At 37.8% G+C, this 16,888-nt stretch overlaps 1 protein-coding gene across 1 annotated transcript in view; it reads left to right on the plus strand.

Moving 5' to 3' along the window:
* Positions 1–1,061: 1,061 nt before the first annotated feature.
* LOC136319573 (glycerophosphodiester phosphodiesterase domain-containing protein 4-like) overlaps positions 1,062–16,888 on the plus strand; it is a 165,116-nt gene continuing 149,289 nt past the window's right edge. Inside the window, exons 1-2 of the mRNA XM_066252771.1 lie at positions 1,062–1,244; positions 12,948–13,051. Of these exons, the coding sequence (XP_066108868.1) occupies positions 1,062–1,244; positions 12,948–13,051 (287 nt within the window). The remainder of the gene's footprint in view (positions 1,245–12,947; positions 13,052–16,888) is intronic.

A 16,888-nucleotide genomic window follows, 5' to 3' on the forward strand; every position in this document is an offset into this window, starting at 1 on the left:
TAGGTTAGTGAGGAAGGCGGAGCATTTCTTACTCCCTAATTCCTTCGGGGTTTGATGATATATTTAGCCAACTTTTCGCTCAACCATACCTTCGGGTGTATTGCGAAACATCTGGAGGCTCCAAGGATAGGTTTTTCTGTTTCTGGTTGAAGATCTTGTTGAGTTTTGGGGGAGATTTATCGGTATCGCTTCCTACCGCGCCATTACTCTGATGTCATCTCCCCATTGAAAATTTTTGTTGGCAAAAGAAACAATAAACTTGTCTTTTTTCAGCCATTGCTATTTTGAATATTCAATCAGTGTTAATTGAGACTAACTCTCACTGACTCCATATGGGAGAAGAGAGAAAGGGAAGGGTCAGGCAGGTGTGTGTGTGTGAGAGAGACATATTAATCAAGGATTTATTTTTCATATATCTCACCCATGCATTGAAGTTCTGAAGTTATTTCAAGAGCATGTAACAGTTTAAAAAACACATTTATATATATCAGTGGTGCCCAACCCCCGGTACCAGTCCGCACAGAAAGAATAAATAACTTACATTATTTCCATTTTATTTATATTTAAGTCTGAACGATGTTTTATTTTTAAAAAATGACCAGATTCCCTCTGTTATATCTGTCTAAGACTCACTCTTGATGCTTGTCTCGGTCATGTGATACATTTACCTGTCCCACCCTAAAGGCCGGTCCGTGAAAATATTTTCTGACATTAAACTGGTCCGTGGCCAAAAAAAATTGGGGACCACTGATATATATTATCTAACGTGATGCTTTCAGCATCGCTTAGTTGGCTAGTACAGAGAATATGGCCCATTTTAGAGGTGAGAAAATGAAGTGGTGCAATGACTGCAATAAACACTCAACCAGTTAGTGGGAAAGGTGGGATGAAGCTCCAGTTTTCAGCATCGAATCCAATGCAATATCTTAGATTATAAAATTTTTTTAAAAATTCAAATTTATTTTTGATGGAATTTTCTGTAGAATAGTGGGGTAGGAAACATTTAAAGGTGCTACTAGATCCTCACTGTTTTATTTGTCATTTCAGCAAAAGGGTGTACCATGTTTAAGAAGGTCAACAGGATTGAGGTAAAGGGTCAAAAGAAAAATAAAAAGCCTAAGTTATGGCTTTTTCGTATCTTCAACCACAAATGTGTCATCACCTACATTACTGCCTGCTACAGCTGCCGATGGAAAACCAAGCTGGAGAAGAAATCAAGATGGAAACTCTGCTGCTACTCTGGGGTACAGAGAGACGGGAAGGATCTGGACCACTCCTCCTGAAATAGGGGGAACATAGGCTGGTCCCTGACCCCCACAAGGGCTCATTAGTCTCCAGGACTGGGCATGTCAGGGCTCTAACCCTCCCATGAAAGGTCTGCCACAATCTGGGAGCCAAAGTTAACCTTGCTGAAACTTGCTTATTTTCTTTTATTCTTCACTTCTCCTTTTCCTTACTAGCTCTTTCTTTATATATTATTCATTCACTCACTTTTGCTTTTATTTGTTCAGTGAACCATTAAGAAAAGTGAGGGTTGGGTACAATTAGATGTTTTTATCTAGGGATTACAGGAATGCCTGAATATTTAATTTTCTCTTCATGGTGAGTTTCCCAAAGGAGCTATACTTATGAGGAAAAAAGAGCCACAGGGAAACAAGATGTTCCTTTATTATTAATCAGGCTAATGCCTGATTTTTCCTAAAGAAGAACTCTGGTAAGGCGGAGGAGTGGCATGTGGCCTAACCTCATTGAGGGCCATAGGCCATAGGTCATATGTTGGGACCCTCTGGTGGGCTATGTAATATAAGTGATGAAATGATGAGCATACTGAAGCAAGAAGGGGGTGGCCATATCGTGGACTTTCACTTGCAAACATGGCCCAGCTACTGTCTGAGATTCTGACCAATTGGATATCTAACTTGTAATGGCTGAGATATGGAGCACAAGGAAAGGAGTGGAAATGGAAAGTTCTCCCGGTTTGGTCAGGACTGTCCTTCTGTCCCCTGTATCTTTCCTGCCCAGATAGTTAGCTTCTATTCTAGTGCCTGGGGATAACAGAGGTGCCTGGCCCTGGCTGGATGGCTCAGCAGTAGAGCGTCAGCCCAGTGTGTGGAAGTCCTGCGTTCAATTCCTTGTCAGGGCACAGAGGAGGAGCAACCATCTCCTCCACCCCTCCCTTCCTTCTTCTCTATCTCGCCCCCCAACCCACAGTCATGGCTTAATTGGCTCAAGCAAGTTGACCCTAGGCACTGAGGATAGCTCCATGGCCTCGCCTCAGGCACTAAAATAGCTTGATTGCTGAACAATGGAGCAGTGGCCCCAGATGGGGTTGCTGGGTGCATCTCGGTTGAGGTGCATGCAGGAGTCTTTCTCTCTGCCTCCCTGCCTCTCAATAAAATAAAATTTAAAAAAGGAAGAAAATAAAGAAGTACTTCAGGCATTGTTCCTGCTTTCAAGAAATTTGGTCTACTGAAGGATAAGAGGTACACACACTATGTCACTATGGTGAGAGAAGTGCTATAACTGTGTGTGTGTACATGCACACATGCACCCCTGTCAAAGGAGGGGTTGAAAATAACTGTTTAGAAGGGGAAAGGTGATTAAAAATTGTGGTAAAGAATAGGGGGTGGAAGAAGACATGATATTGAAGGAAGGATCAAAGGGCAATAGTGTGAGGTTTATTTTAGATGGAGCAGGGGATATGAATGGAGAAATGATGGGAAATGAAGCCAGAGCGGGAGATAGAACAGGTGTTATGTGGTTTTTAGAATTTGACACCTACCATGTAAGGAGTAAACAGTCCCCCAAAATTCTAAGCTAGTGATGTTGTCTGAACTATGTTTTAGAATGATTATTTGATTATGTGGAGGATGCATCAAAAGGAACAAAACTAATGCAGGGAAACATCTATGCCTTTAAAGGAGCTATGCTTGTGAGGAAAAAAAAAAAAAAGCCAGTGGGAAATAAGGTGTTCCTTTATTATTGGTCAGGCTAACGCATGATTTTTCCTAGTGAGGAACTCTGGTAAGGCTGGTGGCATGTGTCCTAGCCTCATTGCAATGGTAGTATTCAAGGTAAGAGATGGTGGCCTTGATTAGAGTAGTGATGGTAAAGATGGAGAAGAGTGAATTGATCTGACAGATATTTATTCTGTAGGGATGAAGTCACACAGAGCTATAAAGTAGGACATGGAAAGATACAGGGAGGCTTCCTGGGAATGCTGACATTCAAGGTAATGTGGTATAACTGAAAAATCCCTGGACCAGAGCCCAGGTGCATTTGAGTCCTAATTCCAACTCTGCCCTTGGGATGGCTGTGTGATCTCCAAGCCTCTCTTACAGCGAGTGAATTGAAGTATTGATAGATAATTCTCCCTGTTTCTTCTCAGGGGAAGGAGAATAGGATATAGCATAAGAACAACGATCTTGGGTCCGAGAAAGACTGCTTGGATTCCATTTATAGCTTCACTGCCTATTACCAAATTATAGCTTTACCACTGTGGGACCTTGGGGAGGTTAGTTAACATTCTGGGCTTTAGATTCCCCAACAGAAATCATGGAGATGATAAAAATAGCACCCACCAGTAGGATTTGTTGTGAGGCTAGAAAAGAGAATATGTGGAAAACAAGAGAATAGGGTTAGGCACACATTTAGCACTCAATAAGTATTAACTTTTTTATTAATGTCTTATAGTCCTTGACTTGTGGAAGAGATCTCCCACATATATAAATGATGGTGCAGGGAATTCTGAACAGTAGAAATAAGGTGGTCAGAAGTCTAGAGATAGTCACGGGTAATGGAGTGGTGATTGCTGGGAAGAGGGCTGATGGAAGAGGCTATAAGGGAGAACAGTGGTGATGAATGGAGATTTGACTTGAGCAGGTGAACACACGGTACAATATACAGAAGATGTAGAATTGTGCACATGAAACCTGTATAATTTTGTTTACCAGTGTCAACTCAATAAATTTAATTAAAAAATGTCCAGAGATGGAGAAGTACAGTTGTGTATTTAGGGAAAAACAAATTTTTAAAAATTTTATTTTAAAAAAATTTATTTAGAAAATGATATTTGACAGGATGATATTGATCAATAAGAGTACATAGGTTTCAGGTAAACATTTCTATGCATATTTCTAGCATATGAACTCTTGATTATGTTGTATATCCATCACCCAAAGTCAAATCATTTTCCATCACCTTACTTGTCCCTCTTTACACCCTTCCCCAACCCCTCTCTCCCTCCTTTATTTCCCCCACCCCCTCCCCTGATAACCACTTCACTTTTATCTATGTCCATGAGTCTCAGTTTTATATCCCACCTATGTGTGAAATCATATAGTTCTTAGCTTTTTCTGATTTACTTATTTCACTCAGTATAATGTTCTCAAGGTCCATCCATGTTGTCATAAATGGCAATGGGTCATTATTTCTTATGGCTGAGTAGTATTCCATTATATATATGTACCACATCTTCTTTATGCAATTCTTTATCAAGGAACACTTTGGTTGTTTCCATGTCTTGGCCACTGTGAATAATGCTGTGATGAACGTCAGGGTGCATGTGTCTTTAGGTACCAATGTTTTCAAGTTTTGGGGGTAGATACCCAGTAGAGAGATTGCTGGGTCATATGGTAGTTCTAGTCTTTTTTTATATCTTTTTTTAATTCACTTTTTTCTATTTTATTTTAGATTTTATTTATTCATTTTTAGAGAGAAAGGAGAGAGAGAGAGAGAGACAGAGAGAAGGGGGAGGAGCAGGAAGCATTAACTCCCATATGTGCCTTGACCAGGCAAGCCCAGGGCTTTGAACCAGCGACCTCAGCGTTCCAGGTTGACGCTTTATCCACTGAGCCACCATAGGTCAGGCCCATAGTTCTATTCTTAATGTTTTGAGAAACCACCATACTTTCTTCCATAATGGTTGTACTAATTTGCATTCCCACCAGCACTGAATGAGGGTTCCTTTTTCTCCACAGCCTCTCCAACACCTGTCTTGTTAATAATAGCCAATCTAACAGGTGTGAGGTGGTATCTCATTGTAGTTTTGATTTGTATTTCTCAAATAGCTAGTGAAGATGAGCATCTTTTCATATATCTGTTGGCCATTTGTATGTCCTCTTAGGAGAAGTGTCTGTTCAGGTCCTCTCCCCATTTTTAAATTAGATAATTTGCTTGTTTGTTGCTGAGCTTTGTGAGTTCTTTATATATTTTGGATATTAACCCCTTATCAGAGCTGTTGTTTGCAAATATCATCTCCTATTTAGTTAGCTGTGTATTTGTTTTGTTGTCCGTTTTTTTGTTGTTGTTTGGTTATTTTGCTGTGCAGAAGCATTTTAGTTTGATATAGTCCTATTTATTTAGTTTTGCCTTTATTTTCCTTGCCTTTGGGGTCAAATTCATAAATTGTTCTCTATGGCCAAGGTCTATGAGTTTAGTACCTATCTTTTCTTGTATGTAATTTATTGTTTCAGATCTTATATTTAGGTCTTTAATCCATTTTGAATTAATTTTTGTGCAGGAGAATGAACGGTAGTCAAGTTTTATTTTTTTTGCATGTGGCTTTTCCAGTTTTCCCAGCACCATTTATTGAAGGGGCTTTTTTTCTCCATTGTGTGTTTTTGGCTTCTTTGTTGAAGATGATTTGCCCATATATATGTGGTTTTATCTCTGGGCTCTCAATTCTGTTCCATTGGTCTGTATGTCCAATGGAATGTATGTTTTTCTGCCAATACAGTGCTGTTTTGATTATTGTGGCTCAATAGTATAATTTGAGTAGAGTAATATCTCTAGTTTCCTTCTTTTTCCTCAGGATTGCTCTTTGGCTATTTGGAGTTTTTTATGGTTCCATACAAACCTGGTAATCTTTTGTTCTATTTTTTTGAAAAATGGTATAGGGATTTTGATGGAATTGCATTAAATTTGTATATTTATTGCTTTGGGTAATATGGCCATTTTAACTATGTTGATTCTTGCAACCCATGAACATGGAATATTGTTTCATTTCATTGTGTCTTTTTAAATTTATTTCAATATTGTTTTGTAGTTTTTAGTATATAGGTCCTTCACATCCTTTGTTAAGTTTATTCCCAGGTATTTGTTGTTGTTGCAATTGTAAAAGGAATTGTTTTTTTGAGTTTATTTTTGAAGTTTCATCATTGGCATATAGAAAAGCAATAGATATTTGTATATTGATTTTGTATTCTGTGACCTGACTGTATTGGTTTATTGTTTCTAATAGTTTTTTGGTGGAGTCTTTGGGGTTCTCCATATATAGGATCATGTCATCTGCAGAAAGTGATACCTTTACTTCTTCTTTCCTGATATGGATGCCTTCTATTTCTTTCTCTTGCCCTATTGCTCTGGCTAAAACTTCCAGGACTATGTTGAATAAGTGTGGAGAGAGTGGGCAGCCTTGTCTTATTCTTAATTTTAGAGGAAAAGACTTCAGTTTTTTACCATGTAGTATAATATTAGCTAATGGTATGTCATGTATGGCCTTTGTTATGTTAAGATACTTTCCTTCTATTCTGATTTTATTCAGTGTTTTAAACATAAAGGGATGTTGTATCTTATCAAATGCCTTTTCCGCATCTATTAATAGGATCATATGGTTTTTGTTCTTTGTTTTGTTGATGTGGTATATTATGTTGATAGATTTCTGTATGTTGAACTATCCTTGTGCTCCTGGATTGAATCCCACTTAATTGTGATGTATTATTAATGTGTTGTTGTATTCTATTTACTAGTATTTTGTTTAGGATTTTTGCATCTGATTCATTAGAGATATTGCTCTGTAGTTTTCTGTGTTGTCCTTGCCAAGTTTTGGTATGAGGGTTATGTTGGCCTCATAAAATGTGTTGAGAAATATTTCTTCTTTAATTTTTTGGAAGACTTTAGAAAGAAAAGCACCAAATCTTCTTTAAAATGTTTGGTAGAATTCACCAGTGTAGCCATCTGGTTTGGACTTTTGTTTTTGAGGAGGTTTTTGATAGTTGTTTCCATTTTCTCCCCGATTATAGATCTATTTAGGTTTTCCACATCTTTGTGACTCAGTCTAGGTACATTGTATAGTTCTAGGAATTTATCCATTTCCTCTAGGTTGTTGAATTTGGTGGCATATAATCTTTCATAATATTCTCCTCTGACCCTTTGTATATCTATGATGTCTGTGGTAATTTCTCCTTTTTCATTTAGGATTTTGTTTATCTGAGTCCTTTTTCTTTTTTCCTTAGTGAGTCTAGCCAGTGTTTTTGTTTATTTGTTAGTTTACAGAGACAGAGAGAGTCAGAGAGAGGGATAGGTAGGGACAGACAGGAACAGAGAGAGATAAGAAGCATCAATCATCAGTTTTTTGTTGCGACCCCTTAGTTGTTCATTGATTGCTTTCTCATATATATGCCTTGACTGTGGGCCTTCAGCAGACTGAGTAACCCCTTGTTTGAGCCAGCAACCTTGGGTCCAAGCTGGTAAGCTTTGCTCAAACCAGATGAGCCCACGCTCAAGCTGGCAACCTTGGGATCTCGAACCTGGGTCTTCCACATCCCAGTACAACACTCTATCCACTGCACCACTGGCTGGTCAGGCTAGCCAGTGGTTTGTTGATTTTATCGATCTTTTCAAAGAACAGCTCTTTGTTGTATTAATGTTTTCCTAGGTTTTTTTTTTTTTTTGTTATCTATTTCATCTAGTTCTGCTCTAATTTTTACTATTTTCTTTCTTCTGTTGACTTTGGGTTGCCTTTGTTTATCTTTTTTCTAGTTCTTTAAGATGTGAGGTTAGGTTGTTAACTTGGGATTTCTCTTGTTTCTTGATATAAGCCTGTAATGATAGAAACCTTCCTCTTAGTACTGCTTTTTCTGCCTCCCAGAAATTTTGATATGTTGTGTTGTCATTTTCATTTGCCTGTGTATATCTTTTGATGTCTGCTTTTATTTTTTCTTTGACCCAGTCATTTTTTAGAAGTATGTTGTTTAATTTCCACATTTTTGTGAGTTTCTTTACTTCTTTTTTACAGTTGAATTCTAATTTCAAAGACTTATGATTAGAAAATATTCTTGGTATAATTTCAGTCTTTCTGAATTTGTTGATGTTAGTTTTGTGGCCCAACATATGGTCTATCCTTGAGAATGTTCCAAGCACACTGGAAAAGAATGTATAATCTGATATTTTGGGATGATATGTCCTGTAAATGTCTATTATATCCATTTGGACCAATGTGTTGTTTAAGGTCAATATTTCTTTATTGATGTTCCATTTGGATGATCCGTCTAAAGCTATCAATAGTGTGTTGAAATCTCCATGTGTGATTGTGTTTTTATCTGCTTCTTTTTTTATGTCTGTTAATAGATGTTATATATTTTGGTGCTCCTTGATTTGGTGCATATATATCAAGGAGTGTTATGTCCTCTTGATACAATGCCCCCTTTATCATTATTAAATTTCCATTTTTGTCTCTGGTTACCTTTGTTGTCTTGAAGTCAACATTGTCAGATAGGAGTATGGCTACACCTGCTTTTCTTTGGATATTATTTGCTTGGAGAATTGTTTTCCAACCTTTCACTTTGAGTCTACTTTTGTCCTTGCAGCTTAGATGGGTCTCTTGAAGGCAGCATATAGTTGTGTTTTGCTTTTTAATCCAATTTGCTACTCTGTGCCTCTTTATTTGTGAGTTCAGTCCATTTACATGTAGTGTAATTATTGATATTTGAAGATTTCCTATAGCCATTGTATGTGTTGTTTTCTGGTAGCTCTGTGTCTTATTTGGTTCTTCTAATTTTTGATTCTGTCAGTTGTTTTTGTTTGGTGTCATTCCATACTGCTTTCCCCCATTTCTTATTTTTTTAAGCTGTGTGTTTCAGAAGTGGTTTTTTTTGGTGGCTGTTTATCATTAGGTTATTAAAAGAAAAATGTTCATATGTACAAGTCTTTGTCTTATAAATGCTCCTGCACTCCATCCTCCTTTGCTACTGCAGATCTTTGTCCTCTCCCCTCTTCTGTTATTGTTGTCATAGATTATCCTTTTTTTTTATTGTGACCTTGTTGGAGCTTTTACTTGTAGTTTTGATTTGTATTGTTTTTTTGTGTGTCAGGTTGAATAAACCCCTTGAATATTTCCTGCAGTGGGTGTTTTCTGGTGATAAATTTCCTCAGCTTCTGTGTGTCTGAAAAAGTTTTATTTCTTCTTCATATTTTAAGGATAACTTTGATGAATATAGTATTCTTGGATGCTAATTACTCTCTTTTAGTACTTTGAATGTTTGGGTCCACTCTCTTCTGGCTTATAGAGTTTCTGCTGAGAAATCTGATGATAACCTAATAGCCTTTCCCTTATATGTTCTGTTCTTTTTTTTTCCCCTAGATGCCTTGAAGATTCTTTCCTTGTCATTAATTTTTGACAATTTTATTATGTTGTGCTTGGAGTAGGTCTGTTGGGGGTGAGGTAACTTGGTATTCATTTGCTTCTTGTATTCCAGGCTCTAACTCTTTCTATAGGCTTGGGAAATTATCATCAAATATTTGTTTGAATAGGCTCTCCATTCCTTTTGCCCTCTCTTCTTTTGATATACCCATTATTCTTATATTGCTCTTTCTGATGGAGTCAGACAATTAATGTAGACCTCTCTCAGTTTTTTTAATTTGTGAGTCTCCTTTTCTGTCTATAGTATCTCTAGCTGCCTGTCTTCAATGTCATTGATTCTTTGTCTGGCTTATTCTATTAGCCAAACTTGTTACCTCAGTTTTCAGTTCATTATTGAGTTCTTCATCTCTGTTTTTAAAGTTTCAGTCTCCTTGGTGAGGTATTTGTTTTGTTTTCTGAGCTCATTTTGTTACCTATTGGTGTCTTCTCACATTTCACTGAGTATTTTTGGAATTTCAATTTTGAATTATCTATCATTTAACTCCCAAGTATTCCACGTGATTGAAACTTTTTATCTGAAGATTTTTCATTTTCTTTGTGAACTACATCTCTGTCTTGTGTAGCCATGGTATTTGATTTCTTCTTCCTTGATGACATTTGAGAGTAATGTTGTTAAGAACCCTCACAAAAAAGAAAACCAACTAAAGGAGTGAAAAATTTAAAAATACAATAAAAAATGTAAAAATTGAAAAAAAAATTATACCGAGTAAGGAAGAAAAACCACAGGAAAAATACAAAACCAAAAATAAATAAATAAATAAAACACCTAGAAAGAAAATAAGAGAAAAATATATAAAAATTAAGGAAAATAAATTCAAAAGAGGGAGAAAGAATAAAAGAATAATGAGCAAAAAAAAAAAAAAAAAAAAGAAAGAAAGAAAAAGTAAAAAATGATGGAAAAAAAGGAAAAATAAAGTTTGGTTTTGAGATGTTTCTTCCAGTAGGTGTCGCTGTGTTACAAATTTTATCTGTGAAGTTCCTGGTCTGTCCTTCACTGAGATGTTGCTGTCTAGATGATGTAGGTGGGGCTGTAGTCATGGTGGGTAGGTCGGGTGTGTAGTGAGGGCTTTAGACTTTGGCTTTATGGCTTTGGCTTTCTAGCTTTACGGCTCTAGCAATGGCTATCTCAGGCTTAAGGGCACTCCTTCCTATGTCTAAGTAGACCCAGGAACCAGATGCAGAGCACCTCTGTTCTTCAGAGGAGAGAGTAGCTCTGGAGAGCTAGCTCTGGGGTTCGTATCTGCCACTCTCCAAACAATGAGGTGAGGGAGGTGGGATCTGGGAGGCTGGGGGACTGTACTTTAGTTTTTTCTGTCTCTGCTGAGTGCAAGTTGCAGGCAGACTGCAGGAACACTGCCCATGACCCATCCTCTGGCCACTTTGGTTTACCTCCCCCTCTGCCCCTCTATCTCACTGCTCCTCCTGACAGAAGGAAACCCAGTCACTCCAAGTTCTGCTCTCCGTACCCCTCAGACAAAATCCAAACAGCCTGAGCTTCCCTCAACACAGTCTGGGTTTGTCTCCTCCTCAGTGCTTACCTTGAATGCCTTTTATCTTCTGCCCCCTTTTCATCTTGTCAAACCTTTTGTTCATTCAGTGCGCCAATCTTTTAGGCACTCCTGTGGATTCAGCTGGTGTTTCTTCGCTGTGTTATAGTAGTTCAATTTGTTGAAATTTCAAAGGGGGAGATTAGGAGTATCTTTCACACTGCCATTACTCTGATGTCATCCAAAAACCAAATTTTTCAATGTGGAATTTAATGACATGTAAGATAATAAATAAGTGGTGGGGTTGGAAAGGAATGTCTAAACTATGAAGCACTTTTATGTCACACTAAAACATTTGAACTTTATCTTGTAAACAGTGGGGAGTCTTTGAAAATTTTGAACAAGAATAGCAACAATAAGAATCAAAATATGGAAATGGATTTGTTCAATAAAAACAATTTTATTGAGTGCTTACTATGTGCCACAGTGATTAGCACAACTGAGACCTCTAGCCCTCCTTCATCTTACATTCTATTTGGATGTGTTAGGTAATAATCAGTAAATAAAGTAAGATGATTTCAGCTAGTTATTAAGAACTTTGAAGGTAATAAAAATAAAAATGTGTTAGAAACTGGATGGGATTATGGTTAGAGAAGACCTCTTTAAATAAAGGTCATTAGAGCTGTTCTGTAAATGAAGAGGTTGAGCTAGCCATGTGTACATCTGGGGGCAAAAGTATTTCAGCAGAGGAACCAGGAAGTACAAAGCTCTTGTGGTGGGAGCAAATTTGGCTATGTTCTAGAAACAGAAAGAAGGTCAGCGTGGCTGGATTTCAGAAATGGAGTTTAGTGTATAGATTGGGTTTAGGTGAAGGGTGAGCTAGTGTTGATCATGTAGGAACTTGTGGACCACAAAAGGCACTGGATGAAACTCTAGTAATATAGGAAGCTCTGGGAGGGTTGTGAGCAGTAGAGGAACATTGTCTGATACATGTTTTTGAAAGTCCAGCCAAGTTTCAGTCCTATGCTCTTCATCCTCCTACACTCAGAAGTGGTAGTTTAGTTCCTGTAATCAAAATCCTCTCATCTTTTTGGGATGCCCTTTCTATGTTTTCCATTTTATTTCTTCATAATAACCACATGATTTAGGTAGGGTAGGAGGCAATCTATCCATCTTTAACAGAGTAAAAGTGCAGTGTCCCTAAGAGAGGGATTTCTTATTTCTACAATAGAGAAGTGTTAGGATTATAATTCAGCAACACAAACCTAATGTTCTCAAGAAGGGTTTGGCAACCTCTGGCACGGCTGATTTGTGACATTATTTTCAGTTAGGGGATTGCCTTCAAGGTTCAGTTTGAATACCTCTTTTGCAATGACATCCTACATCCTGACTTGGGTTCACAGATCTAGGCAGTATCACTGTCATTTCTTGTCTGTGTGACCTTGATCAGTTACTTTCCCTCTCTGAGCTTTAGTTCTTTTGCAAAATAAGGTTAACAATACTTCTATGACTATTTTGAGGAATGAATGTAGCTTGTGAAGTCACTAGCATTGTACTGGCAGAAAATAACTACTTAAAAATAGGTTCATTCTCCAACTCACATCCCTCCAAATGTTGGTAGACAAATGACTAAATGAACAATGAATGAATGAACTACTCAATGAATGAGTCATTGAACAAACATTTGGAAGATGGAGAGGTGGATGAATTAATCAGATAATTGTTGAGAACCAGCTGCATTTAAGGAGCTATATTAGATATTGACAGTACAGAGATGTGTAACAGAAATTTCTTTTTCTCGGAGTAGAAACTGTCACAATAGGTACAAACATATAAACGCATCTCACGTCAGTGTACTAAATGCTATAATAGGCTTATACAAAATTCCACAGGGATCAAAAGAATACAGGTTCACTGCAGCTTGTGGAAAGTAATGCACGGCACTGTAACTCTGCAGACCTTTGACAACTATATATAGATATTGCTGAGGTAACGTGGATAAATGGAGCTAAATTCAACTTCCTTTTTTTTCTTCCCAGACAGAGGGGTTATTTTCCCTATTTTTGCTTATTGCATTTTGCATGTCTGTGATTTTGCTGTTCCTGTGGATAGAAGCCTCAAATGAATACCCTGACTTTGACTGGTGAGTTTCATGTTTTGTATTTTATTTGTGAAAGGGGTTTTTGGTCTGAAAGCCAGCTGGATCCTACCTCAGGTTGAAATGATCCCATGGCATAAGAGGGAAGGTGAACAAAATTGGGCTTTCCAAACTTGGTGGATGAGAGGTGTGACCCTGGGGTGGGGTAAGGATTCTGGGCACCCTCACCTAGTATACTTCCCATTCACCTGTGCTTTCTTACTCTCACATTTAGACCAAATCTGGCTCAGTAGGAAGTTTCTCTGTGCTTCCAATGCTTGCAGTCCTTTTATTTTGATGACTCCCTGACACCTTGTTCCTCAATCTTTTTGTCTGTATAACTGATGCCTATACTGGTTGGTCTTTATGGTCTCTATGCATGAACCCCCAATGTGTCTGTCTCACTTCTATCCTCTGCTTCTTTTTTTTTCTTCTTTAGGAGGCTTCCTAGGACTCTGAATCAGAATGGGTATTCTTTATCAGCACCTTTTCATGACTGTACTCCTACTCCTGGACTACACCCAGCCCTTCCAGTTTCTCTGATTGTTGTATTTAGTATGTAGGGATGAAAGGTGCTTATTTGAGTATGAGGCTTTTTAAATGGAATATAGTTTATTTTCCCTTTACAGAAGTGAAAAGCAGTTTGTTATTTTAAATGTAAAAAGTCCAGAAAATCAGAAAATATAAAATTCACTTAGTCTTAATTCATAGTGACAGCCATCTGTTGGCTTCATTCTCTGCCCTTTTTCCTGTTTATTTTATATTAATATGTTCATGTTGTATATGTAATTTTGCTTTTCCATTTCACTTGAAATAATTATAGACATTTTGGTGAATCATTAAAACTCTTAATGAACAGCACTTAAAATAATTTCATAATATTTCATGACATGAAGATGCTAGAATACACTTAATCACTTTTTATTGTTAGGCATTATGAATGTTTCCAATTTTCTTGTTTTCATAAAATAAGAGTGCAGGAAAAAATTTCTTTTCTGACTAAAACTCTTAGAATAGTTTCCCACAAGTGGCATTATTGAGTTAAGAAGACTAAAAAGTCATAAAAGTCATTATGTCTGTTGCCAAAGTACTTTCTCAAAAGGTTGTAGCGATGTTTGTTCACAACAGAAGTATATGAGAGTTTTTATTTTAAGCTTCTATTGACAGCATTATTTATTCTACTTTTGAAAATTTTTAATTTTCAGGGTAGAGTGTTAAAATTAAAATTTTATCATTTTCAATGACTAGTTTACTTAACTAATTTATTTTCTCTTTAGTTTTTCTTCCCTTTGCCCATTTATTTTTAATAAATCTTTAGTAAGTTTTTTTTTTTTTTTTTTTTAAAGCAATTGAGAGAGAGAGAGACAGGCACAAACAGACAGGAAGGGAGAGAGATGAGAAGCATCAGTTTGTTGTTGTGGCACCTTAGTTGTTCATTGATTGCTTTCTCATACGTGCCTTGGCCGGGGGGCTCCAGCTGAGCCAGTGACCCTTGCTCAAGCCAGCAACCTTGGACTTCAAGTGAGCGAACTTTGGGCTCAAGCCAGTGACCATGGGGTCATACCCATGACCCCATGCTTAAGCCAGCAACCCCGTGTTCAAACTGGTGAGCATGTGCTTAAGCAGGTGACCTTGGGGTTTTGAACCTGGGTTCTCAGTGTCCCAGGTTGACACTCTATCCACTGCACCATCACCTGGTCAGGCTTTAGTAAGTATTCTTATCAGTTAATATGTATTCTTTATTTATGGATCCGTTCTTATTCTATAACACTTGAAATAAAACATTTTTCATTTATTTATATTTATAAAATTTTCCCCCAGTTTAAAATTTTTTCATTAAGATATAACTGGCATATAGTATTATATTAATTTCAGGTGTACAAGATAATGATTTGATATTTGCATATATTTTGTAAAATGATCATCACAAAACATCCAGTTAACATTTATCATTACACAATTTCGTTACAATTTTTTTCTTGTGATGAAAACTTTTTTTTTTTTTTTGTATTTTTCTGAAGCTGGAAACGGGGAGAGACAGTCAGACAGACTCCCACATGCGCCCGGATCCACCCGGCACGCCCACCAGGGGGCGACGCTCTGCCCACCAGGGGGAGATGCTCTGCCCCTCCGGGGCGTCGCTCTTTTTGCGACCAGAGGCACTCCAGTGCCTGGGGCAGAGGCCAAGGAGCCATCCCTAGCGCCCGGGCCATCTTTGCTCCAATGGAGCCTCGCTGCGGGAGGGGAAGAGAGAGAGAGGAAGGAGAAGGGGAGGGTTGGAGAAGCAGATGGGCACTTCTCCTGTGTGCCCTGGCCAGGAATCAAACCCAGGACTTCTGCATGCCAGGCCGACGCTCTACCACTGAGCCAACCGGCCAGGGCTTGTGATGAAAACTTTTTAAGATCTGCTCTTAGCTACTTTCAAGTGTATAATATATTAATAACTATAATCACCATGTTGTACTTATATTTCCATGACTTATAAAATAAATAACTGAAAGTGTGTACCTTTTTTTCTGCCTTTATCCATTTTGTCTATCACTTAGCCTCTGTGTCTAGCAACCACCAATCTATTTTCTGTTTTTATTAGTTTGGTTTTCTTAGGTTCTACATAGAAATGAGATTATACAATATTTGTCTTTCTCTGCCTGATTTGTTTTATTTTACATAATGCCTTCAGGTTCTATCCATGTTGTTGCAAATGACAGAAATTTATTTATTTATTTATTTTTGTATTTTTCTGAAGTTAGAAGCAAGGAGGCAGAGAGACAGACTCCTGCATGGGCCTGACCAGGATCCACACGGCGTGCCCACCAGGGGGCAATGATCTGCCCATCTGGGGCGTCACTCCACTGCAACCGGAGCCATTCTAGGGCCTGAGGTGGAGGCTATGGAGCAATCCTCAGTGCCTGGGCCAACTTTTGTTCCAATGGAGCCTTGGCTGTGGGAGGGAAAGAGAAAGATAGAGAGGGAGGAGAAGGGAGAGGGGAGAGAAGCAGATGGGTGCTTCTTCTGTGTGCCCTGGCCAGGAATCGAACCTGGGACTTCCACATGCCAGGCTGATGCTCTACTGCTAAGCCAACAGGCCAGGCTGAAATTTATTCTTTTCTATGGCTGAATAAGAATCCATTGTATGTGTGTGCGCACATGCTTGTGTGTACACATTGTTACAATCACTTGCTGACATCATTCCCAGAATTTTTTCTGTGCTTATTTTTATATCATGTCTACACCATCTTTGTAATTTTGCTTTTCCTTTTCCTTTAAAATAATTACAAATATTTTGGTTAATTATTCAAACTCTTAATAAACAGAATTTAAAATGATTTTAGAATATTTCATGTCATGAAGATGCTATAATACACTTAATTTTCTTTAAAAAATTTTTATTTATTGATTTGAAAGAGAGAAAGGAAAAAAGTGAGAAAGAGAGAAACATCAATTTGTTCCACTTACTTATGCATTCATTGGTTGATTCTTGTATGTGCCCTGACCCGGGATTTAACCCACAATCTTGGTATATTGGTGTGAAACTCTAACCAACTGAACTACTCAGCTGGGTCTACACTTAATTTTCTTTATCCATTTACCCATTGATGGGCACTTAGGTTGTTTCTGTGTCTAGGCCATTGTAAATAATGCTGCAATAAATTTCACAGTACCTGTATTTTTTCAAGTTAGTGTTTTTGTTTCCTTTAGCTAAATGCCCAGAAACAGAAATGCTGGATTATGTGGTAGTTCTATTTTTAATTTTTTGAGGAACCTCCATACTGTTTTCCATAATGGTTTTCCACCAATTTACAATCCCACCAACAATGTGCAAGGGTTTTCTTTCTCCACATC

Source organism: Saccopteryx bilineata, chromosome 1 (genome assembly GCF_036850765.1).
Source record: "Saccopteryx bilineata isolate mSacBil1 chromosome 1, mSacBil1_pri_phased_curated, whole genome shotgun sequence".
Taxonomy (NCBI): domain Eukaryota; kingdom Metazoa; phylum Chordata; class Mammalia; order Chiroptera; family Emballonuridae; genus Saccopteryx; species Saccopteryx bilineata.